Here is a 26,390-nt window from a genome sequence, read left to right on the forward strand (position 1 = left end):
AGGGCCACCATGGCTCCTAAGGCCATCCCTCTCCCGCATGACTCGGATCACATTTGCGGATCAGCAAATCTAGAAAATTAGGTTTTCACACTGTGTGAAACCATAATCTAATATATATATATATATATATATTTTTCACATTAAAACCCTCTGTAGCCATATCATAGCGTCCCAACATCTCCCATTGGCCCCTGAGAGGTCATTATGGTAACCACAGAGATGTGGAGGTGGCGTGTTCTGGCGAAGCCTGGGAGGCTGTAATTGGTCCCATCTTGTCGATCGCTCTGAGCATCTGCAGCAGCTGAGGCATTCATCACTGCTGGGATCCCCAGAGCCAGACCAGGACTCAGTCTCTGTCTGGGAGTACAGTGTATCGTAAATTGTGGGGGGAAAAAAAAAAACCTCATTGAGACACATATCCCAAATGCATTGTATGCATGTCCAAAGAACGCTCCTAAAACCAGAATAATATCCCACACGTCTTCATCGGAGAACGCTCCATTCGGGATATTAGCGAATTCATAATTCATCCAAACTGAATATGCTGTTTACATCTCCTCTATCAAATACTAAGTTCAGCATACAACAACACATGTTATGTTATTAAAAAGAAGAGAGAGGCAATACATATATACATATGTATATGTGTGTATTTCTGACACGCTAACATGGCTGCTAGCACGCTAACATGGCTGCTAGCAGGCTAACATGGCTCCTAGCAGGCTAACATGGCTGCTAGCAGGCTAACATGGCTGCTAAAAGGCTAACATGGCTGCTAGCAGGCTAACATGGCTCCTAGCAGGCTAACATGGCTCCTAGCAGGCTAACATGACTGCTAGCAGGCAGTGCCCCATTTAAAAAGCAGGTGGGTTAGCTGTAATGTATCCGGCGATACACACGGCTCATGGCCCAAATGAACAAGGAAGTCAAAACTTTACCCAAAGTAATCTGTAATTCAAATGAAAGTATTCAACGCCAAAGTGAGCACAAAGAGAGCCCGGTTCTCTGAGCGAGTGGGCGGGAGCGTGTATGCGTGCTGCATATTTATTCAACTGCTGTCGTCTTTACTCCACTGAAGGGAAACAAAAGTTGCATGACTAATTTCCTTTACAGTACATCTGGCGCAGCCCCTCACTCCTCTCTCTTCCACCCCAGTTACACAGTCAGCCAGTGGGATCTCAAGCATGCTGTTCACTTCTGCAGCAAATGCGCGGTTTGTTCTTTGGAGATTAACTCCATCGCGATAATTTCATATTTGCTAAATGGTTCTTTACAGCCGCGATTTCAGGACATCACTCAGCCGGACAGCTAATGAATTTGTTGTATTGATTGTAATGCCCGGGAGCCCCAGCTGGGAAATATGAAGTGTCAAGTGCTCATTAATTCCAGAGAGGAGTTGGCAAACATCATTGACTCATTCCATTACACAGAGTCCACATATAATTGACCTTGTGGCTCATTGCTTCTCAGAGTGCTTAAGTTGAAGGTTGTGGTTTTCAGCTGCAAAAATGTGATTCTTTTAGTTTTTGTGATGGTCCTATCTGTGTAGCGTGATCTCCCCACTCTGTGAAAAAGGTTTCGCCGGATGTTCATTTTATGCCTACTTAAAGATAAAGTAGGAGTTCTGATGATCTCCTAAAAAGCCCGGAGCATTTCAAACCGTGTTTATTCACATGCACTTACATCAAAGGCCTCTTTGTGTTTTTCATAATTTCACTTGGCATTTCCCTCGCAACTCTGCAGAACAGAGAGGGCTGAGAGGAGGAGCAACTTGGCTTAAGAGTGGATAGATTTTTTTCTCTTTAAGTTGTAATGTAAAGAGACATTAATTGTGCTCGAGCGCTGAGATATCCCAGAACTCGGCTTCATCATCCGGCTGAGGATTCTCAATCGCTGCTTCCTACGTGCTGAAAGTGCTGCTGTGTGTTATTCTGATCTTCCCCCAGAAGAGTGTATGGACGGGAGCTTCAAATATTGTTTCCAAGGCGCCAGCTTTGATGCTGAACAATCTATTCATGTCAACTGTCTTTAAATCACATGATCTTCAAAACACTTCCCGAGTGTCCCTGCAATGACAGGCATTTTGTCAGGGGGACGTCTCTCAGGAGCATTTCTCCCAGCGTTCGCACTGCTTTAAACTGTCAATTCTCTGTGTCTTGGTGTAATGTGTACTGACATCTACCTGCACACACACCTTCACAGTCAAATACATTCTAGAAACACTTGCTGTGATTGAAAGGAACACCGTACAGCCACAAATGAGTCAAAGGCCTGCTCATTTGGTGGAGAACAACAACAACAACACTTGTGTTGAGCAGGTGAATCACAGACAGTGCTGTGGACAGTGTTGATAAGATATGAAGAGACATGTTTATGTCACTAAGATCTCGGCCCCTTGTGGACCGGCTCACCCCCCCCCCCTCTGTGGATTGAAGTTTGTTGTTTTCAAGTATATTTGAGTGTGTGTACGTAAAAGTGCCACATACTCAAAAGGGAGATCATCACATCTTACGGCTCCTACAAGTTTCTTATTTTTTATCTTTATTTACGTTTTTATTTTAAATAGAAATGTGGAAACAAAAATGAGTGATAGCCTATTAGTGCCACTGTCATGCATTAATATATCTTGCAGACAATACTGAACCATTAAAATAATGGACAGATTCATGTTTGGAAAAAAAATAAAAATAATTGTCTAATCAACCCAAAACTTTGCAGACCCCCTGCAGTACCTACACGGACCCCCTATGGGTTGCGGACCCCCTGTTGAAGACCTCTGATTTAGAGTATATGGAGACATTCAAACTCAACTGGAAGAGAACATGAACGCTTCTTCTGGTGCAAACCCAAAATGAGTATCACCTGTCAAACTCCTTCTTTTTTTTTTTTTTACCTGTTTTTAAGTCAAAAACACAGGAGATAGCATCACAGCATGAGTGTACAGGCGTTCTGTGAAGGTTCATAACCTGACTTTCTCCCACTGTGGAGAGGCTGCTCTCCTCCCTTTGATGTTCAGCAGCTCAATCAGGGAAAGTGCAATCAGGTGTGCCTCGTTGTGTCCTCTCAGCAGGGAGGGGCTGGGCCCTGTTACCGTAGAGGAAGATAGGTGAGATACTTCTACTGGAGATTACATCATCTTACATTTGCCGTCCTAATTGGTGGGTGTGTGTGTCCATAGATATATTGTGATGTCAGCAGTACCTCAAAACTCCCGACCGTAAGTTTATTCATAGTTTTGTATGATTTTGATGCTTGCGTTTGGTTTAGCTCACCCTATGCTTACCTGGTCAGGTGGTAGGTTCCAGTTTGGTGAGGCAGAGGAGGTCACATGTCATTCACTGGAGTAGAGGGAGATGAGTTGACAGCTTTCTGAGAGGCTTCCAACTTTCGTTAGTTTCTTATTCTTTTTGCTTCAGTTTTATTTCATTTCTGGGTTTTTTTTTTGCTGTACTTCTGCTCATGGAGCTGTTTCCCCATCCTTTCTTCACGGCGCTACACCTACAATGACATGTATGCCTTTGTTTAGCTTTTATATTTCATCATTTTATATGTCATTGTTTGTCCATGGTGGATGAAGCTCATGTTTAAGATCATATTGCAGATAGTTTTACATTTACTATGCAGCTGTGGTTGAAATATGTATTGACTGACCGACCTTGTGATTTACAGTCCGTCAGCTGCTTCTGTACTCTGCCATTTAAATGTGTAATGTTGTTGTGTCTGTTGAAAGAGGTCTTACATTAAGGTGGTTATTGTCTGAATATATTTAATTCTCTATATTATCGGAATGTAGGTTGAAGGTAATGAAGGTTTCTTCGTGTGTGTTTTGCAGGGGAGCTGTACATCGGTGGCGTGACAAAGAACATGTACAGCAATCTGCCCAAGCTGATAGCATCCCGGGACGGATACCAGGGCTGCCTGGCCTCCGTGGACCTGAACGGGAGACTCCCTGACCTGATCGCAGATGCCCTCCACAGGGTGGGTCAGGTGGAACGAGGCTGCGATGGTGAGTGGGGGAAGCAGACGTCCATCACAGACAGACTTCGACGAACAGTAATGGTCAAAGATATATTTAACGGTGCTTTGTGACACTTCTTTTTTTTTTTTTTTATAGCTTCATGCCTATAATTACTAATGACATCCATGTTCTAAAATAAGGATTGATAGCAATTATCTCTCCTGTGAATCAACAGGGGAAATCACATGACATTGATTTCATGTGTCTGTGATTAGACCGTGTGTAATCCACTTGCTGTTAGTGACACTTTCCCACAGAGGATGCCATATTTTCGACAACTTCAAATCAAGGACTGCTCAGTTGTTAGAGGTTGACAGATAATTATAAGAAAAACAAGTCAGGAGTGGAATCAAAATCAGTTTTTTGTCCAATTTTATTAATTTGTCATTTAGAGACGGCGATAAAAACATTTAGTATGTGATTGCTAAATGTTTCAGGCTGATACTACCGTTGTGTAAGAGGCGCTAGATGTGAGATTAGGACCAGTGCAGACAATGACAACATGTGCTGACAGAGCTATCGATGTTTACCTGGGGGCAGCTTTAGTTGTTACTCAAAGAGGTAAAAACATTATTTTCAAGTTTAACAATGGTCTCTCAGTACAAAAGGAGGTTTTTACACACTACCTTGGCTCTCTGCCTTAAATGGCCACTCTCCCTTTTGTTCCCATTTTTTTTATTTCAACCCATAAATGCATGGCTTGATTACACACAAGACAGTTGCACAAAGTTTGCAGTAAAGATAGACCAGTGCAATAATCCGGTGCATTCTCCTGTGCTGGTTGTTCCCTGATTTACACCAGTAGCCCCGCCCCAAATCTCCCAGCTCTGGGCAGTCTTTACAATCTAAACCCATGTCCTCTGTATATCCTCTCTATTGCCCAATAAAACGTGCATGAGGGAGGTATCTCTCTCCTCTAATGTTATTGTCTTTGTGGCTAATCCCAGCGACACACCACCCTCATTGGCTCCTTCCTCATCAATCTTGCATTTGTTGCGTTTTTACCTCTGCTGTGCGCAGTTTGCCTCCGTGTCTCAGGCCGCATGGCTCCTGTGTCGGGTAGTTAATCCAGAGTATTGTGGCTTTTGGCTCCAGCATTTCCCCTTCCACACCACCCACCCTTTAACCCCCCCCCCCCAACCGCGTCTCAATGCCGTGCTGAGTGTCGGAGAGCACAGACTTGATTTCCCTGAGGGCTGCACTGGCCGACTCGATGCAGCACTGATCCAGCTTTTTTTTTCTTCTTTTCTTTTCTTTTCTTTTCTTTTTTTTCCTCTAACCCCGCTACTTCTGCCAGCCCATCTTATTACCTGCCTACAGTACAACTACTTTGCTCCAAACGCTGTATAAGGCTGCATTTAGCTATCAATTTAACTCCCCCCGGCACCCGACATGAATGCTAATATTAGTTAATGATTGGAGGTGCCAGAGAGCTGAGCAGCTGTAATTGACCTGTTTTGGAAGGGTGGACCTTCTTGAAAAATAATAGTATGTCTAAACCTGAGGCTGTCTCAAATCCATGTATTCCCTTGTTGATATTAAAGGAATACATCAAAACCTTTTGACTTCTCTAATCCACTATAATCAAATTCACACTTTTATTTTCTTACCATGTAGGAGAGAAGCCACACGCTGTAAAATTAAATCATTTAAATTACAACTTCTGTGTTTATTATTTTTGATTGATCTTCTTCTAACAACAGCTTAGATCTAATCTCTGACATCCTGGTTTACTGAAACAGTAACACAAGTAGTGACTATGACTTTCCCAAAAGGCGGTGTTGCCCTGGATATGGATCACTGCCAAAGTCCTGACCCGCATGGTTCGGGGGTCATCGTTAGCTTGTGGACCGGGGATGCAGAGCGGTCAGAGGTGGCTGCCGGTCCAGTCTCCAAAGACCTAAGTCCAAACAAAGGGCAGAACATTGAGCTTGTTCTTGGTGCTCTCCACTGACCCAGATCACAGCAACAGAGAACAGGAAGAAAAACGACAAGAAGACAGAGAGAGTTGAAATGCAGGTTTTTAAACGGTGTTGCTGAGTCGCCGTAGCAAGAGGGGAGAGATGCGTAAACAAGGCCAAAAATAAACCTATGTATGGTTTTGAATAATACAAGATGGCATTAGTAGCAGGAGCATGGATATTTGTAGATGTAGAAGCAGCAATAGCAGAGTTTAAATCTCTTTTTACAAACTATTTTCATTGAAAAGTGAATGTGGAAGTGCGTTAATCTTGCATTTGTTTCTTATGGCCATCGGGGGGCGACTCCTCTGGTTGCAAAAAGAAGTTGGAGTGTCACTTGATTTATTACCTCAGTAAACATTTTGGTTGCCTAAAAACGTCTTATTCAGCGTTTGGTTGTACTTAGCTACATTTCGTTTCTAAAAAACCCAAGATAGTGACGACTAAAATGCTGAACTCGAGGCTAAAAGATAGAAAACACTAAATAATTTGATATTAAGCACTCAACGCTGCTAATATATGAGCAGGTGTTTGAGTTGCAACCTGGCTGTTAGTTTGAGATGCTGGTGACAGCAGCGAGGGAGCGTAGCCGCGTGTTCACTTTGGGTTTAACGGTAACGTTGGTCTCATTGGCTCCACATATTGTGCCGGATTTCCCTGAACATTTGGAGCAAACGCAACAGATGGAGTTTTATGCTCCAGCAAACCCAAAGGCACCCGATAACGGGTTCTCAGGCAGCCATGCAAAGGTAGTGTTTGTCCGATCGATAGTTGAAGGAACAGTGAAGGAGCGATTACATGACTGGGTTATTAATTATGACAATATGCTTAATTAGCTCCTCAAGGGACCCTTTTACGGGCGAGTAATTAATGGGGCAATTAGTGTGATTAGGAACTACTAACAGAAAAAGGCTGATAGAAAGGAGATGGCAGAAAGTAAAAGCACTCATAGATAGATTTTTTTTATTTTTTTATTTTCTGCGTGTGTGTGTGTTTGGGGGTAGGGGGGCTCCCTTTTTAATTGGGCCATTTGTAAATGGCACAGTGAGATGTCTGTTTATCTATGTAGAAACAAATTAGTCTTGCACTGAACCATGGTTGTTTGGAAGTGTTTGTGTTTAATTGAGATTTTAATGAGAATCTCCACCGCCACCATGACAGTCCTTAGTATGCGTACTTGTGGTGGCTAACGCATGCTCTGCATCCTTTTCTCCCACCTAGTATGGAGCTTTGGTTCCCGATCTTGTCTGGTTCCATTTCCATCAGTCATATTAGCTTCTACTCATACAGAGGAGAAAAACCCCATGATAAATGATGTTCTATATCTAGGCAGTTCATGCCTGATGGGTCAGTAGCAGTATGTATAATCTGAAGTGGAGATATGAGTTTTCATATCCTATCTGAATAAGTGGCTGGAAATCCACAGAGAAATTACAACGGTGGAGTTTCTAATTGACAATTTAAATGTCTTCTGCCGCCCATGAGAGTGTGTGGGAAATACAGGAGACAGCACACACACACACTCTGAATGTGTGAATCTGAATACATTTCTAAACATCATAAATCAAATCACTTTTTTTTGTCTGTGGATGAGCAGCTACTGTATTTTGTTGCAGTCATCGAGTCTTTTAACACACGGTTTTATTTTAGGATTCACCTGCTAGTAAAAAAATGTTTTAACAACGTAGTTAAAGGGTTACATTTTGTTCAGGTCCGTCTTAAAATGATAGTCATGTGGATATTGAGGAAGGTTTTGCTTGCTGCTATCATTCATCCATTGCATACCCGCCAATAAATGATCCCGTTAATGCATTTTCAATGTGATTAATGGGGGGCATAATCCACAGTTTTTCCAAAAGTGTATTCAGAACTTCATCTGAAGCTCATATGAGTCAGACGGATGAAGAGAATACTCCAAAGCTACGTTACTTGTGTAGAATTCACCCTCTTTGTGTTTCCTCGTTGAGCTGCAATGCAGGGACTGTAACAACAAGAGAGTTTGGTTGTGAAAGAGCTGTAACTTTGGAAGATATTCAATTAACTTGGACTGCTGCTGAAGCCTCATTTGAGCTTAAACAAAAAAAACAAAAACATTTTTTGCACAGAACCCAGGAGGGGATATTTTAATAACCTCAACATTATGAACAGGAGGGGTGATTATAGTAAGACACTATTTAAAAAAAAAAGAGCCTGTTAACTTTTTCTCACTTATGAAGTATTTAACATGTGTATAAAATAATGCATGCATCAAAAGAAAGCTGTGATTTATCAAACGCGTCTCTCTTCTAATTGGCTGGTTTACCTAGTCAACGTGATAGAAGGTGGTGAGGAGAGGGTAGTGAAGATGGTCAGCCACGTTCAATTTCACACAAACTCACCCCTCTCATAAGCTATTGATGAGGTTGTGAATATGTTCACGATGGAAGTCACTTAAAAAATAAAGTTTGTGAACGCTGCTATAGACAGTGGTATAATCTGAATGCTCTAAAGTTCGGTATGCACAGTACAATAAAACTGGATACATGGATGGCTACATTTTCAAATGGAAAGCATTTGTCTATTATCTTTAATAGATTAGGTTCAATAATTGCACAATTGTAATTCTCACCCATACAGTAGGCTGCGATGTGAAAGGTTCTGTGATTGTTCGCCAGCTACTTAGCCTTTCTGATATGACACAGTATAAAGATTTCACGTCCTCTCTGTTGACCCTCTTTGGTCTCAACTCCTGACAAATGTAAACCCATGTTTCACCTCTTAAGCCCGGGTTTGACTCATCGAGACCTAGGTTTGATATCTAAGTCGCTGCTGGAGATGTAGGTTCTCTGTGGGATTCACTGGTAGTAGAAAACAACGGGTGCTTGAATGTAAATATATATTTCTAAATGGTCTCATTGACGAGAGAGCCAGCAACACCAAAAATGCTCTAAATACACTAACAAGTACCTCATTAGTAAGTCCCTGTGCATCGTGTGTGGTCCTCCACATGAGCTCCTTCATATCTGTGGATTGAAAACACTGAACGATGTGCTGGTTCTGCCCTCAGGACCCAGTACCACCTGTACGGAGGAGTCTTGCTACCATCAGGGGGTTTGTCTTCAGCAGTGGGAGGGCTTCACCTGCGACTGCACCATGACGTCCTATGGAGGTTCATTCTGCAACGATCGTAAGTGGAACGTTTTTTTTTTTTTTCGCTAGCGGTGGTTTGAGTGCGTGTCTGGAGTGAGTGGTGCAGGTGGATAGCTGGTGATGGGACTTAAGAGTTAAAGCTCTACACTCAACATCCCCTCCTCTTCTAGTTTTCTATTACTAGCACCTTATTCATAGTAACACCTCGGATTGCACGACTCCGGTTCACCGTGAGATTGGCTCCTCGGCTCTGGAGGCGCTGCAAAGACCCGCTGTGAGGAGAAGCGCAGATGCAGGCCTCTGTGTCCCCATCATGTGGTCGCCTGCTGGGTGGCTGGAAGCCAGGGAGTGAGGAGGAAGGAGAGAGGGCTCCAAACGGATTCATGGCTTTTTATTTATTTGGTTTTAAGTTTAGTTCCTGAGGTAGACGGTCTGTGTTTACTGTGGCTAATGCTTTCACAGTGAAGCTGCATTGTATACTTAGGTTTGTCTTAGGTTCACTAGCTGCACTGAAAAGGCTTCATCTCACGGGTGAATCTGCTCTGGAAGATGTGTTTTTCAGTGTTTAAGAATTGCGCAACATGGAGCTCCTGTACAATTAGCATTCAGCGCTCCTCACAGGATTGATTTAAACAGGGGCAGAGGTAGGGTGACAGGCTAATAGACCCGTTTGCATAAGTCTTCATTTGCTTATTAAGTGCCGTGTGCTGAGTTAAGCTGTATCGCACGAAACCATTTCCTCTATTTTGTTTTGTGCTTCATTGGTGATGGAGTTTATCTTTGATTGTTGCCGTGGTGGTTGCCATGTTAGCTAGACAGAATGTGATTGGTTATGACAGTAAGGGGATGATTAGCAAGGTGCTCCCTTTTGGCTCTCGGAGGACTCAAGCAAGGGGAAGGCAATAATAATAGCTGCTCCGTCGGCATGACAGCCATGCCGAGATAAGCAGAGAGATCCCTCGAGGAGAGCAAATGATGAAAAGAGGGGAGGAGAGGGGTGCTGATTCCTGCATTCGAGCCGTTGCCTGTGGGGAGCGCTTCGCGGTCTTACCGCGCCGGCTTCAAAGGTGACAGGTGGAGCTGTGTGGCACCAGGGCGCACGGCAACATGTGTTCTGTGGAGAGAGCTGGGGGATGTGTGTCTGTTGTGTGAGAGTGCGTAGAGTGGAGGGAAGGACTTCGCCGGCAGCCTGAACAAAGACATTGTTAAACTGCAGACAATCGCAGAACGACTAAACTAGGTCAAACTCCATGAAAATCTCACGCATACGGGACTAGACGGAAGCTCTGAGAGGAAAAAAAATCCTGATGATTCATTTTTTCAGTCTCATCTAAATGATTTACTCTGTTTGTGTTTGATTTAAGAACAGGTGAAAACAATTACTTTGCCAGATTCCAAATCCCCTGTTCTTTCTTTTGTTTTCATCAGAGGGGAAAAAGTAATAGCAGGTGATTTCTTTTATTTTTGTTTTATTTTTTTGTCAGGATAATTCTTCTTTTTTTTTTTTTTTTTTTATCCATACACTCAAAACATTAGGTCCATTTGCAATGGACCTAATGTTTTGAAAAAAATCATGAATGCTTTTGTTCCTATTAAGAACATGGCCTAGTACTGCGACAAACACAAAACTACATAATAATCGCCTATCAGAACTTCAAAAAGACTTATTTTTTCCTCAGGGCTTCCGTAGCGTGTCATCACTGACTTCAACTTATTATTCGTGTTGGTTCTGAATACGCAATACTAGTGTTATGGGTTCACTGGCTGCCGTTTAAAGTTCACTTCCCTCCACTCGTTGTCTTCCTGCAGTGTTTTCTCACTGAAAGACCCAACACACACACACACACACACACACACACACACACACACTCACACTCACACACACACACACAGTGTACATACTGTATACATTTTGTCACATGTGTTCTGCAGCAGTCTGTAAGCCTCGTTCAGTGTGCATGCATTGTTATAGCTGCTTTCCTTCCTCAGACCTGCACTTCAGTCTTCATTTCTCCCGGCCTGGAAGACATATTTCATCTCTTGACCTTACGAGCCTTCCTCGAGGCCGACTTTGGGCTCCTTCTCTTCGTCGTCTTCTCTTTCATCACTTTGCGTTTTCGTACGTTTTCGCCACACAAGCAGCTCTGTGTCCTTGAGCCTTTTTTCTGGACTTGCACAACCACCAAATCAACATTTTGTCTCATCACGCCAACCTTCGTGGAATTTCTCCTTGAACCGGCTCTGAAATCACAGGTAGGGTTTGTTGGGTAGCGTTATTCATGTGTGTGTGTGTGTGTGTATGAAACCGATGTTCACGGTGAGGATGATGTATTTTATTTCTTTTTCTAGCTTTGCACTCTGTCTTTACTCCAGTGTGAAATAGCTTCCTTAACTTCCCTGTCATGTGGCCTTGATTTGTCTTCTACACATCTGAAGATGGACAGCTGTGAAACGGTTATGCAACACGTAACATCGGGCCAGAACTTTAGTTTAAAACATTCTAAAAACGTTATCAGAAGAATGTGAAGTAATAGTTTAGAGATATCTACGGTCAACAAGCAAGGTCCGGTCTGGTAATACCACTTGTACCTCGAGGGGCGATGGTGAGCATAGTGTCCAGAGGATGAAGAAGTAAAGACGGTACTGGAAGGAGACGTTGTTACAGAGTGCCTGTGAGCTTGTCAATAATACATCCATGCTTCTTGTGAGTTTTTGATTAAATCCTCCATTTCTTTGGAGCAGGTGGCTGCAGGTCCTAGAATCTCTCTCTGTAGCCACAGAAATCGAATAGCTTTGCAGCCTACCTTTCCGCGTCTGCATGTGTAATGGGAACGGGACGGGGATGAACAGGCGTATGGGTTGTATGTCTTTGTAGCGATACAAAAGGATACGGACCCATCCAATCAGAAGAAGGGACAGAAATAGGGCCGGTGAAATGAATCACAAAGAGCCACCTTGCCGTGTGATCACACTCTTTATCCGTCACCCAGCAGCCATACTAGGAGAGATGCAGTGCATTCGTACAGTACACAACACACACACACACACACACACACACACACACACACACACACACACACACACACACACACACACACACACACACGTGTATTGTGTATACTGTCTCTCAGACGTGCACGTATTTCCCTTTTGCAAAAATAGTTTTCATTTTGCTTTTAAAAGAACAATGAATGACTTTAATAGAGTGATTGCCACTGCTTTTAATTCTCTGAAGAGAATAAGAAATGATCATAATTATTCTCCCAGTCGGCATATGTGTGTACATGTGTTGTTGGAATACGCTGCTCTATTAAAACCAGCGATGCGCCTGCAAAAGAACCGCCGTAACGCGTGACACAGACGGACACACAACGCTTCGCTAAGAGTCGACTTTCACTCGGTGCGTTGCTTGATGGAGAACATCTTTAGTCATTTGTTTCACTCTGGGTGGAAACGTTGTCAGAACTATTGACAGTACAGTTATTATTTATGAATACGCATATGCGGGTAAACGGAGTAGATATTAAACAAAGAGAGAATGTTCAATTTCATCAACATTGACGTTCAATCCCAGCTAAACTGAAGTATTTTGTCTTTTTGTTTCATGTTGGACATCAGCCACACCTACTATGGGGAAACACTTTATCAAAGCTGGAATGCTTATTATTCATTTTAATGGAACACAGAAATTAAATTTATTGAATCCCAGGTCTGCTTAAACTAAATGGGAGGATGAGTCACTTGACCTTTTATTAGCTGCTTTCTAAAGACTCCTATAAGCTCTGATGTCAATGGAGTTTTAGTGTTGCAAGAATACGAATAAAAAAGATGTTTAATGATCAAACTGACCTCATCTTATTGCCTCTGAGAATGCGTCATTTATCTTCAGATTCACCGAGCTTATTGTTGTGTACTCCGTTTTACCCTTTTTTTGAAAAGTCTCACGTTCCAGTGGCCAGAGGCGAGGGCAGGGGACAGAATACGATGTGACGCGCTGAGAAGCTGGTTCTAAAACCGGATTAGCCCGGGGTCGTGCGCTCCGGTTGGTGGCGTTGACGAGGCCCTGCTTCCGGGCTGCGCCCACGTGGAGGTCTCTCAGGCGTCATTTAAAGCCCGCCCCCATGGCTCATCAAAAATGCAGATGTTTGTTTTAGTTAGCGGTGTTGTTTTATCCATTTTTAAAAATAGGGTCACCTCCGGGTCCACTCAGTTAGAAATGGGACTGTTCAGTGAAGTAGTTTACTTGTAAATGGTTTGCCAAAGCATTTTAAATTTGTTTTTGCAGTTGGACAAAAAAAAAAATGAACAATGGGGAAATTTATAATTTATATTTCTATGAATACTGCAGTACAAGATAAGGTGTGTAAACTGTGTACCACCTCCTAAATTCTTTGGTCCAGGGAACTATTTAGAGAGCTCCCACCACGTCATACTGGACTGCAGTAGTCTTGTTTAGTTTTTTTTTCTTTCACTGGCATTGCCTATTCATGAGCATCCACCTGACATGGCAGATAAGAGAAGACGCCATTGAGGGAGCCTGGCGATCTGATTGGCAGAGACTTTATTTTGGAAGTGATCGCCACAGCCCGGAGTTAACGCTGTCGCTCCCCGCCGCTCACTCCCGCTGAATTTATTTGTCAAGTTCCCATGCAGCAATGCTGCTGACAGTTCATATTGTGACGGGTGGACATGTGTGAGCAGCTGAAGAGAACCACAATCCCTATTTAGTTGAATATTGTTTGCACCTCCTCGGTGACCTCTTCTGCTGGTCCGTTTGCTCTCGCTGGCCTACCGCGCTGCACTCTGGGGAGGCTAATGCATGAATGGAGGAAGGAGCAGATACAAATGAAACTCGCCATCCCCCTTTTTCTACACACAGTCCACTGACCTCAGCAGCCACATCCAAACACAACTGCTCTCCAACAGCATTTAGTATCAAATGTATCCTCTTCAAAAACAGCCTCCGTGTTTCTGCTCCCATTAACAGCAGGGACATTTGCTGATATTACACTCGGAAAAAAAACACTTGCAATTGAACCTGGAGGTTGTTGCACATACTGTACCATTGTGTTCATGCACACAGATACGTTTAAGGCACAACAAATAGAAGAAAAAGACGTCTTATACCCCCTCATGTACACACACACACACACACACACACACACACACCAGAGAGAGCATTTGTTATTCAGCAGCAGCCCGCGGTGATTGACTGGTCTATTTGTCTCTGCGTAGCGTATAAGTGGGCCACTTGGTATTCTGCCTTATTCATCTGGAACCAGCTCAGACAGAGATGCTGTGTAAGTGCGTGCGGTGCGAAGGCTTTGTTTCTCTCTCCCTCGTCCTCTGTTTATGTGAGGGAGGGGAGCGAGAGAGGAAAAGACGAAGAGGGAGGTGCAGGGAGGAGCCGGCTGGGTCCGTGCAATTCTTGGCTGGGCGTTGGCAACAACACGTGCATGTGCACAATGAATCCAGCTGCCGGTGCATAGTGCTGTCAGGCATACTAATTGAGTGCAGAGTTCCAGGGCGTTTGCAGGCATCACTGCTGATTTCAATCTGCCTCCTCTCCCAATCCTTCATCACTATTGTCTCTATTACCGTTACCACAAAAACAAACAAGCACCAACCTGCTGTCTTACGACCCATCCATACTGAGACTTAAAAGGTCCAAATTTGTGCCAAATATACTTAATAACTATATTTAAAAACGTTATGTCAGAAGGTACATTTCTGACCAATATTAGTAGAAAATAGACATGTCTATTTAGTTATTGGGTTCTTTTATTAAGGCCATAGGAGGGTCATACACCTCACCTCTTTGGTTCAGTTAAAAAGAGTTCTGGTACGTTTGCCTGGTTCAGGGTTCATTAGTTAGTTGAACACTGTTGCGGACCAAACGGCCGAACTGAGACCGCTTGAGAAGATGGGTCAGTCCACCTCCAAGCGGACCCTGGTGCTGATTAACGGGTCAAAAGCTGTTAAACCTGCGGCACTCATCAGTTCAAGTCCAGTAAAAAGTGTGTGACAGTGATCCCACGGTAATAAGCCCCAAGTAAGCCATTCGCACCAATTATTTGGGAGATCGATTTGCAGCCTAATAACTAATAATGAATTAATAACAAAGCTTAAAATCTGTTATTTCTTCGTGAGCTCTTTGTGACACCAAAAGAACATAAATATACACATCAGAAGCATTAAAGTTGTGCAGAAACTAATGTCACTGAATTTGATTTCCCCCCCTTATGATGTAGGATCACTATCGGCAAAACTCTCCAATCAATATGTAACCTGTCGGTCTGTATAACGTCATGTTACCTCCTGTTGGTTGCTTTATTTAAAATCGGAGTGAACATGAAGTGGACCAGAACTACGTATTTTGTTTTATTTTCTCTCGGTCCAGACCAAATGAACCCAGCTACACCATAAGTGTTGTACTCCTTGCCTTTGACAGCCTACTGTTAATTCTTAACAGGCTTGATAGGTTTCAGCAGGCATTGGTCATGCCTAGCCCCTCTTGCATTCTCTCCTCATCAAAGTATAGTGAAACCTGATTACTGAAATGCATTCGCTCTCATCCTGACCGGCAGCTCGACAGGTGGTCATTTGACTCGGCGCATCGCTTGCTTGAGACTAAAAATGGTGGAAAAAAGAAAGCAGAGAAAATAAAAAGCAAAGATGGCTACCGGTCTCCAGGGCAGAATGGCCTCGTGAATCCTGCCACACTGCGAGTGTAATGCACTTGGTCGAGGCTTAACATCGATTGTCAGGCCGCTTGTTGTGATGAAGGTCACATCGGCTTCAACATGGACAGACTTAAGGGGAGGCTTTAGCCCTCTCAGATTCTCATCACCAGCCCAAAAACTCACGAGGAATGAGTAAGCAGTAAGCGGCGCCGCAGACCTCTCAGAGAGGAACAAAATAAAAACCCTCTCCTCCTGATCCAATAAGGGAAATCTGCTCTGACCCAGAAGCCGTCGGGGACAAAGACGAGCATGGTCGCACATACAACTTAGAAGGTGTCTGACTAGCTTTTTTGTTTTTTGCTCCATTCTTATCTTTTGTTGATTGTTGTTATCCACTCCTCCCACCTCTGTTGCGTCTCCCACCTTCTCTCTTTGAGCCGTTTGCCAGCCCGGCCCCAAAGAACTGCTGTCCGGATCTAGTAATTAACCGGCACCTCATTAGGCCAGGAACACCGTGTGAAGCCTGAATAATCACTTGGCTTGCTAATTTATTTTTATTTTTTCATGCTCGTAAACACACACACACACACACACACACACACACACAACCCTCTCTACTTCTCAGTTGTGGGCCGCTCCGTAAATGAGATGGAGGGAGACCGGGGAGGCTGCCGCTATCTTTCCATTTGCAGACACTGTGAGTGAAAGCACGGGCAGAGAAGTGAGAGGATAGATGGAATGCAGTAAGAAAAAGGAAGAGAGAGAGAGAGAGAGCGTGAGTAAGGGATGAAATAGTGTTTGGCCGTGCAGAGGCAATTTTGGCTGCCCCAAAAGAGGGCAGCGCTAAGCCCATTGGACTTTAGAAGTCACCATGTCAAGAGCTTGAAGGGGATTGGTTGAGGGTGGACGGCCACATTCTGTGGCATGTGGTGCCGAGGGCAGCAGGTGAAAGTAATAGCTTGGCTCCACATATGGCTTTGGCGGAAATCGTGCTCTTCACTGTTATTAATTTAAATTTTCAATCAGCGTGCCAATTTTTGAAAACCCACAGAACATGTGCAGTAGAGGCGAAGATATCTCCCCCATAATAACTTTAATAGAGAGCATACATCTGTTGTGCTTCGAGCTCTTAAGTCCTTCAATGACCGTTTTGTTCCTGGGGTAGGTGGGCCAGACGTGCACCTGTTTCTTTGGGTAAAGATACCCAAAGAAACTTTTCTTTCGGTCTTGATGACTTTTTTTTTTTTTTAATTCCGCGTTGAGCCAGTGCAGATTTTCACCCCTTGCTTGGTTTTAATTAAAGACCGGGTGAGCTTTTAAACCACAGTGTGCATGAAGGGACGATTAATGGGGCTTTGTAATTGCTTCGAGACCACTCCAGCCACTTGCACACATTATCAAAAGCCTTCGCCTGTACGCCAGAATAAGAACACGAGAGGTAAGAGGGATGTTTATGCGTGGATCAAACTATAACGGCCGGTACAAAAATTGGTGAAAGCAATTATTTCTCACAGTTACAAAGATCACACATCTCATGTCAGTCGATTCCTTTGTTGACGCTTTGTAAGTAACAGCATCGCACGTGTGACTACTGTCAATACTCTGGACCTGATTGAATTCAGTGGAGCAAATGCCTCCGCAAATCCCATACACTCCTGCGTCACACTGTGTGTGTGTGTGTGTGTGTGTGTGTGTGTGTGTGTGTGTGTGTGTGTGTGTGTGTGTGTGTGTGTGTGTGTGTGTGTGTGTGTGTGTGTGTGTGTGTGTGTGTGTGTGAGATGCTTTTTTGAATGCTACCACTGTTGACACAGATTGAAGTAACAGACGGGCGCTAAAAGGCTTTCAGCCATCTATTTTTTTTTATCCATTCAGATTCTTTTTTTATGAATGGATCTGTTAAAAAAGAGCTTACTTTTTTCTCATACATTATGTTTCTTCAGCTTTAATTATACAAAACATGTTAGTGATGAGAAAATAATTAGAGTTGTTTCTGACATAGTTAAATCCAATTTGTCAAGTATTTTCCTATTGTTAGATATTGTTAAGATACATGTGAGTATTGCTTAGCTGTCATGCTGTTTGGTGTGTGTGTGTGTGTGTGTGTACAATGCAGCGATACAGACTGAATGACAGACAGTTCCTTAGCCTGCTTGCTTTTCATGGTTGTTAATATATGTAGCGCCACATTCACAAGTCTTCTGATTAATACACGTATTCTTTGATTTCATAATTGTAGCCTTGTTTTGTTGTTGTTGTTCCATCAAATTAGTTCATACTCGGCAATGTATTCACACACTCTAGGGAGACTGATTGAAAGCATGCGAGTTATTTTCAAGTTTGCATTAAATGTTTTATTAATAAGTTGATATTTAAGCCAAATAGGTTATTGATAAAATGTTTTTTTATAGGAAGTAAAATCAGCACCCCTGTCTAGTCGTAATGGAATGATCCGTTGTTCCATAGCCACGTTTTCCCACCACTAGCAGCAGTAGAATCAGGCTTTTTAGATGGAATCATCGACTATTCAGTGTCACCCATAAACAAAACATGTATATCCTTTACAGTTTCTCATGTCGAACACTTCAGGCAGCACACACCAGAAACCTCTTGGATATGTAATGATTGCTTACTCATATTTAATATCTACTGTAGGTGAGGTGGGTGCAACGTGTCCGGTTGCACGTTAGGGATGTGCACTTCTCACAGTGAGCCCTTTTGTTGTCGCAGTACTTGTACGCGTTAGACCGGAATAGAAGGTATCGTTTTTGCTAGCATGAATGGCAGCAGCAATACAAGCAGAAGCAGAATTTATCACTGGGAGTGCTGACCACCTGAAATAATAGCCGGAGCTTCAAGGATGACTGCACTCCCAGAATGCATCACACATTGGATAGCACTGTCCGCATATAGGATTTGGTGGGAGGAAATACGGCTATGTCATATTTTCTCTTTCTCTACACGCGCCTACAAACACTCCGGAAACTCTGCTGAGAATGTAAATGTTTCCTCGGGGCATTAGCAAGGAGGGAGACCTTTACTCAAGTTGACATGGTAGATCATCATCAGGACGTACGAGCACACATTCCCCGTGTATTTATCCCCGTGGGGGCTGAGCTGTCGATAAGTTGAGCCGACAGTCTCCCCTTCACCTTGTCTTCCCTCTCCCTCGACTCCTCCGTCTCCCGGCCCTCGATTCCCTGGTCAACACCCATTACGCTTTCCCTCCGCTGCTCCCTGTAGGCCGAGGGAATCCAGCTTTAGCATTTATAGCATTAGGAGTTCAAACAAAAGCACTAGGACGTCTTTTCAAGCTAGACTTTCAGTAAGCCTTCATTCAGTGTCAAGTTCCAGCAAAGCTTATGGATCATATGTTTGTATTTCATCAGGGCACTAGGTGTGCATCAACTAAAAAATAGGATTCACGGGTTCAAAATGAAATGGTGATTGTTCTCTACACATCGCCTACTTAATGGATTGAAAATGTCTTTAATAAAAGACAAAAAAGGTCCCGCCACGTCGCTCAAAAAGCACCTGAGCGAACAGCATCCCTTCATATTCAGCTGTAATCCTCCCAACAATACCAGGTCTAGTTGCACTGAGCATGTGTCGTACCCACATGGCTCAAGACCGTGTCCCAGCCTTCATTCAATACTTTGGGCAGGACTCAAGCACACTAGACACGGCTGCGGTCACGCAGCCGTGTCTTTTTGCCTCGTGATTTGCCTTAAGTCGGTTTATATTGAAGTAGCTTAATTTGTATATATTCTGTAACCTCCTCATATAATACCTTCCTTTTTGACAGAATTGGAAGAGTCTGTCTAACACTAACTTCATCTTCACATGAATTCAGTGGTGATAACGCATGCTAGCATGCTAAAGATAGCGCCATAACAAAGTCCGATTAGATCGGCGATATGGATACAATAGATAATTTCTAGCTGATTAAACGCAGTGATGTTTTGCGCCCACACTTTGTTCTACATGCTTCATTACAGACATCATCCCCACATCGTTCGAGACGATGATGACGCTGATAAAGCATTCAAAATCGGCAATTATGAACCGAAAAAAATCACTTTTTGGTGGATTTTGGAGGCAAAGAAACTGAGGAAAAGTTGTTCTTGCTGAGACACTTGCTCGTTAGGCACTGCATGCTCGTGAACTCTCGCAGCGTCCTTGAGCAAGAATCCTATCCGCACATTCTCCGCAACAATTGATGATCTGATAGCCAGAAGTTTTGACGACTTCATCCCAAGCTAATGATTAACTCTGTTCAATGGCATGAACGATTGCTGTAATGTAGCCACAATACATTCCTTGAACTCCAGCAGAAGTCGAGTGGTTGCGCGTAAGTTTGAGTGAACGCGCTCTTTGTTAGCTGGATCTGATCGGGACGTAATATAACGCAGGGTGTCTAACAGCCAGTGCATTCCATGTGGTCTATGTGGTGTTGTAATCGTCCCGTTTAAGCGCTGACAATCCAGCAGAGTTCACGTCCATGTCAGCTTTTTTCTTGTGCTGATGTAATTGGAAATAGCGTTGCTTTTATGCCACTCGTTGAATCTGGCGTGAAAGTATTCATGACAAAACCCGTTGAAGAAGATATAATGGCGTGTGTTCACATTCAAAGCAGTGTAGGTTAAACTGACTCCCTCCTGCTCAGCGGCTGTTATATGTTGTACTCTGTTGGACTAAAACTCCGCTGACATCCTCCCCTCTGTCTCTTGACCACTAATGGAATTCCCCAAGCGGAAACGTCGTGGCCATTTTAAAGCGGGGCCCGAATCAGGGGGCTAGTGAGGTGATAAATGACGGCGGCCGAAGAGGGCGATGAATCAGGAATATCCCTCGCCGCCTCCCTTAAGAATTAATATACATCGAGGTGCATTTCACTGCATAGACTGTGACATTGTAATAGATTTTCTGTTGCCCCTCGCTTGTCCCCAAACCCCTTTTGCTTAAGCCGTGCGTGAAATTTCAAATCATCTTGGGGTTTTTTACAATGTGTCCAGAGAGAGTTTGCATTGATGTTTGTCTCGGTATTTTTTTTTTGTAGGACTGTTTTCCACCGTGGTAAAACTGCATTATAAAACCTAACCCCCCCAGTGTATGTGCTCCTCCCTTTGCCTGCGATTAAGACCTTAATGAAGATATGGCGACACGGTCTACGTGCTTCTGCGCCCCTGCGTTACTTTCCTGGGATGTGCCGTGTGTTGGGATTCTCTCAGCATTACTGCTTCATTTCATCGTGTTCTTCTGTAATCTGAAGGATGACGGGGATGCGCCGAGTAGGGGAGGGAGGGAGGGAGGGAGAGAGAGAGAGAGAGAGAGAGAGAGAGAGCTTTTCAAAGGCCCCTTCCTTAGCTGTCGGGGGGGGGGGGGGGGGGGGTTTGACTGCTTGCTTTGACAAGTCAGCCTTCTCTTTAGCTTTTAGAACAACACTGTCTGACACTTTCTTTATTTCTATATTACTGAGGTTCAGTTGCTTATAGACAGTCACTCTGGCTAATAACGTTTAAGATCTGGATCAATAATGTACCCATGCAGCATCCTCACAGCCGCATTACATCAACCATGGACCGATGCATTCATTTCCCCCTCACTGTATTTTTCTTTGTCAGTTCCATTCTTCAATATGTTTTTGCGATAAGAGATGCCACAAAAGTATATTTATTGTTCCCTCTCGAGCATCTATTTTACATGCGCCACGATATTTGCCACTCTTTATTCACAGTATTGCTACAATTTCAAAGCAATTACATTATCACTGAGCAGTTTCCAAGTTCTTGAAAACATCACGTTCTGTTTATGTGCTCTACACATGTGACTCAGCACTTTTTTGTTCCTCATCACACACCATACAGTGCAGCACATTATTTATTGTTCGATTTCCTGTTCATGCTGTTAGAGTAACCTTTGCAGCCACAGGAAAAGTCTGTGTGCAGATTTTATAAATGAGCTTCAGCCTTACTTTAATTTGCAGACACATACCGAGGTGTAAGTGTTATTACAAGTTTACTACCAGTGCAGATTTTTTATTTTTTTTGGGTGGACTTTCATACAGAAAAAGTATTCCATTCATCTGGTGTGTTTTAGAATTAAAACCTTCCCGCTCTGTTTTATTATAATGGTTTGGAAATCACTGCAGAATGTTGTAGCCTTTGTGTATTTTGCTCCTTCACACAGACGCACAAGTCCACCCCACAGTGCATCTGAGGAGGGCCAGGGATCGATCGAGGCCGGGCATATGAGCATAACAAAGTAGACAAGTGTCCTTGAGCAGAGCTGAAACCACACTAATAACAGCCAGGGATGACAGCCCACTTCTCTCTGAACGTGGCCACTCTCACCGTAGCTGGAGATGCGTCTCTGTAACACGGATAATACATTTGTTTTCGGCACCTTATTTTCCTGGCACCCATCAGAGAATCTGGAAGGATATTAATTGTGTTTCGGATGCTGAGGAAGATGCAGCTGAAGCATCCGAGCCGTCTCCATGAATCATCTCGTTGCTGAGTACTCTCTACGCTCTGCTCTCTCCCTGACAGATCGCTCACTACAGATGCATCTATCTTGTGTTTACCGACTGTGTTTTCTTACTTGACCTGCTTGAAAAAAAATGCCTGAACCTCTCCCCTACTCCCTTGTCTCCACACCTGCGCTTGGCACTTCCTGTATTATTCATGGCGACGCTGTTCTTTGTGAATAGAGTAGCTTCGGGCCGCCCAGTCGGCTGGCGTGTATCGGAGGCAACCATGGGCAGGCCTGACTAAACAGTGCTACTGTAAGGGCTTTTAAAAAAGGGTGGAGGAATATTAGCAGACAAATGGTACAGTGAGACAAAATGCTGCATCAACATTAAGGCTACGGCTCCACCACTTTTACCACCCGTCATCTACACAACTTCCTCACAGTCGAGCAAAAGAAAACTACTAATATGAGCTGAGCAGTGTCCTTAATTGAGGCGGCTGTCTGTTCTGAAGCTGGGCGACGATTTTACAGTATCCCATCGGCATCAGTGGTTCTTCCATCACAGCTGCCGCTGTTGTTGCGAGCGTCTCTTTCAATGGTCCCCTCTTATCCGTAAATCCATTGAGAGTTTGCCTTTCACCTTCCTCTTCCATGAATGAAGAGGCTGAAGAATCACTGCCCACCCACCTGGGGGGGGGGGGGTGACTTGATAATCACATGCGACTCTGGGATTAGCCCGAGGGCCGTCTAAAGCTCATTGAAATGCTGTGAAAGAAGAGATTGAGTTGTTTTTTTTCCCCTCTCTCTCTGTCCTATTACCCCCCTCCACCCCTTTCCCCAAAGACACTCACACCACCTCCACCCATGGTTCCTACAGTTAAATTTAGCTGTCCTAATTCCTATTGTCACCTCTCCAGTCTGCCAATAGCACTCACTATGTATTCCTTCCCCCCTCACCACATTAAATGGCATTATCTACGTAGCCAGTGTGGTGCATGTATTTGTATAGGTTACTCTAAATGGACATACGATGAAGCAATGCATGATCTCTTGCCACCATACTGGAAAGTAATGTTTGGCATTTTCATCCCTCTGCCCTTAGTAACACTTTTAGTTGCTCTGGCAACATAAAAGTTTTATTTTTCCATGTATTCTTTATGGAAAACCATAAAATACTGATGTTACTCAATAAGAAATATCCCCCTGCTTTCCCTCAATGATTTTCTGTTTTATGGTGAGGTTGACTTTCCAATAGATGGCTTACAGACTCCTAAATTGGCCTATCTTTGCTACTTGCCGCAGACGGAGCATGCATGAGTAGTCTGCACACGGGCATTAAGAGTATTTCGATCTAAAAAAGCCCATCAGTGTGGCTCTCCTCAGTGTGCAAATGTGCACACAAGCTCACGTCCATGCCCTCCCTGCTCTCCCTCCGCAGACACACACACACACACACACACACACACACACACACACACACACACACACACACACACACACACACAGCCTTATAAATACCCCCTTTTTTTTTTTAGTGTCATTCCACTCTCTGGATAGAGGCCCGTATCGACAGACAGCACAGCTTTGCTTGATCAATAGTTTCTCTCTCTACCTCTCTCTCTGTCGCTCGCCCCCCACTCGTCTCACGTGTATCTCAGCTCTCCCATCTGATCGCCTAAGATAAATTAGTTTTTATCTTGTGCCTGTAGCCAGAGCCACAAAAAAAAAAAGCTCTAACCAATCTCATTTGGTTTCATTTGCGATCAATTACCCAGCATCCCGCGCGTTGGAAAGCTGGCGGGAAGGCGGGCCAGAGGGTGGTCCTCTGCATCTGATTCTATATCACGGATATTTCCACGGGCGAGGTGCGCTGCCAGTCACCGTCAGCGGCGCTGTAATGTGCCGCTGGGAAAAGGTCAGAAAGGTCTCGTGAAACCATTTAAGTCGAGCTAGATTGAATACAGCTGCAGCGCTCTGCAGCTCGCACTCTTATGAACAATGAGATGCCTCTCATAGTTTCATAAATATTCAGAAACAATGCGATTGTCTTTTCTCATGATTCACAATGCCCCCAGGATTGAACTGCCTTGATTCAGCAGAATCTATAATAGCAGCTGATTTGACATCATAATGTCATCCACAGTGATAATGCAATCGCTGCAGCGGCTAATGAAAACACTGAAATAAATCCAGCCTCTAGTAGCTCGATTGTGATTGAAAGAATGTTTTCTTTCTTCAATCCCCGCGTGTGTGTGTGTGTGTGTGTGTGTGTGTGTGTGTGTGTGTGTGTGTGTGTGTGTGTGTGTGTGTGTGTGTGTGTGTGTGTGTGTGTGTGTGTGTGTGTGTGTGTGTGTGTGTGTGTGTGTGTTCAGGGCTTCCCAGTATTGATCAACTACAGCTCATAATGAAGCAAGCATTCATTCATGACGCAGGTGGTTAATGAATGAATGAATGAATTTTAATTAAAAGGCCAGCATTGGCAGCACGGCGCAGTGGCCTGGTTTTGAATATGGTACATGAAGAAAAGAGGGATTAGGAAAGGAGGTGGAGAAACGGGGAATGTAGAAAAGACATTGAGCCCTGCAGCCGCCGCCCCCCCCCCCCCAAGGGCCCAGCCACAGCTCAGTGTGTAAACACATGGCAGCAGTGCACAGCAGAGAGAAGAGTCGCTCGCTCTGAAGCAAGAAATCCGGTCATTTAAGAAGCTAAAACAGCAGGCATGCCATCTCCTCCCAACCTCTTTTTATCTTTTGCAGTCGCAGCGCATTGGGAATTGTCTGGACCGGTTAAAAATGTGTTAGTTGTGTGATTTGGAAGTGAAACTGCATTTGAATTAGCTTAGAATAAAGATCCGCAGGCTAAAGACAGACCTATAACTCTCTCCCTGTATGGGTTTTTTTTTTTTTTTTTTTTTTTGAGACTCTTTATAAAACACAGTGTAGTGGATGAAAGCAAGGGACACAAAAGGTAAAAGAGGAAAGGATTGAAGACTAAAACTCTCAATCTCTCACCCCACCCACACTCATCACTGGCGGCATTTGGGGCTGTCGAGGACTGGAAAAGGGAGAGAATCTGGACTTTTGATGTCTAGCCTGATCCGCGCTGATAAAATATTGAAGCGATTTCCAGCGCGCAGTGCAGTCACCACTCCTCACGTATTCTGCTTCAAGATAAAAGGCCGACCCCCGTACTCCTGCTATACTCCCATCAATTACTCTGCCGTTGTCTTACTTGTTATCTCATAGATGCTCTTGCCCGAGCGCACTTATTTTCTGTCTGTGAGAGAGAGAGAGAATCAAAGTGTGAATGATACTATGATAAGTAGTGACTGGTTGCTTTTTCTCACACCAGCTGGATTGAATGCTTTTATACGCACGTTCTTTATGGGTCCGTTCACACTGTGCCCTTAAGTGCATATTGGCTTGATTTGAGCACACATGTGGTTAGCTCCTAACGTGCGGCTCCACCCAAAAACACTTAACTGACCCATTCACTGCTGGTGAAATCAGCCGTGCATGTGGTCACGTTGAAGGGCCGCCCCGTCATCTGTGTGGATGGCATGACGAGCCAACAGTTGGCTAACGCTGCCCAGCCCGCCATGAGCTACTCTGACAGAGTTCTAATGAATGGTTCTGGACCTAAATCCGCTCCCAGACCTAAATCCGCTCTCTCTGCATGCGCTGGCAATTAAACCTGCGGTCATCTTTTTTTTCTGGTAATAACGAGGATGCACTGTCCTGGAAACTACGAAGCCGGGAAGCTACGTCCAATCGCAAGTGGTCACTCGAGAGACATCGGTGACTCGCTGAAGCCAGGTGTGAACTGTTATCCACCTCAGAGGGATGCGGACACCGTCTGGATGTTTCCAGCTCGTTTGTTCCTGGCTGTGCTGTGTGTGCTAGCAGCGCTCTGAATTCCCCTCATGTCTATGCCTATCTCTCTCTCCCCATATCTGACTCTTAATATCTCTCTCCCTCTCCCTCCCTCCCTCCCTCCCATATGGCAGTGATTCATCACAGCAGTGAAACTGTGAACACAGGGAGACAAGCCAGTGAGTAGCGTATGGTAACTGCAGCTGGCACTTATTTTAAAAAAGCAGACGACAAAAAGGGGGGGGGAGGAGGTAGA

At 44.1% G+C, this 26,390-nt stretch overlaps 1 protein-coding gene across 14 annotated transcripts in view; it reads left to right on the forward strand.

The window, feature by feature from the left end:
• nrxn2b (neurexin 2b) overlaps positions 1-26,390 on the forward strand; it is a 645,600-nt gene that overhangs the window by 373,446 nt on the left and 245,764 nt on the right. For all 14 annotated transcript variants that reach the window (XM_068713609.1, XM_068713607.1, XM_068713608.1 and 11 more), the window contains 2 exons: positions 3,833-4,006; positions 9,026-9,145. In XM_068713609.1, coding sequence (XP_068569710.1) covers positions 3,833-4,006; positions 9,026-9,145 — 294 coding nt within the window. The remainder of the gene's footprint in view (positions 1-3,832; positions 4,007-9,025; positions 9,146-26,390) is intronic.

This window comes from Cebidichthys violaceus, unplaced genomic scaffold (assembly GCF_023349555.1).
Source record: "Cebidichthys violaceus isolate CVI_PGR_0920_01 unplaced genomic scaffold, fCebVio1.0.p SCAF_19, whole genome shotgun sequence".
NCBI lineage: Eukaryota > Metazoa > Chordata > Actinopteri > Perciformes > Stichaeidae > Cebidichthys > Cebidichthys violaceus.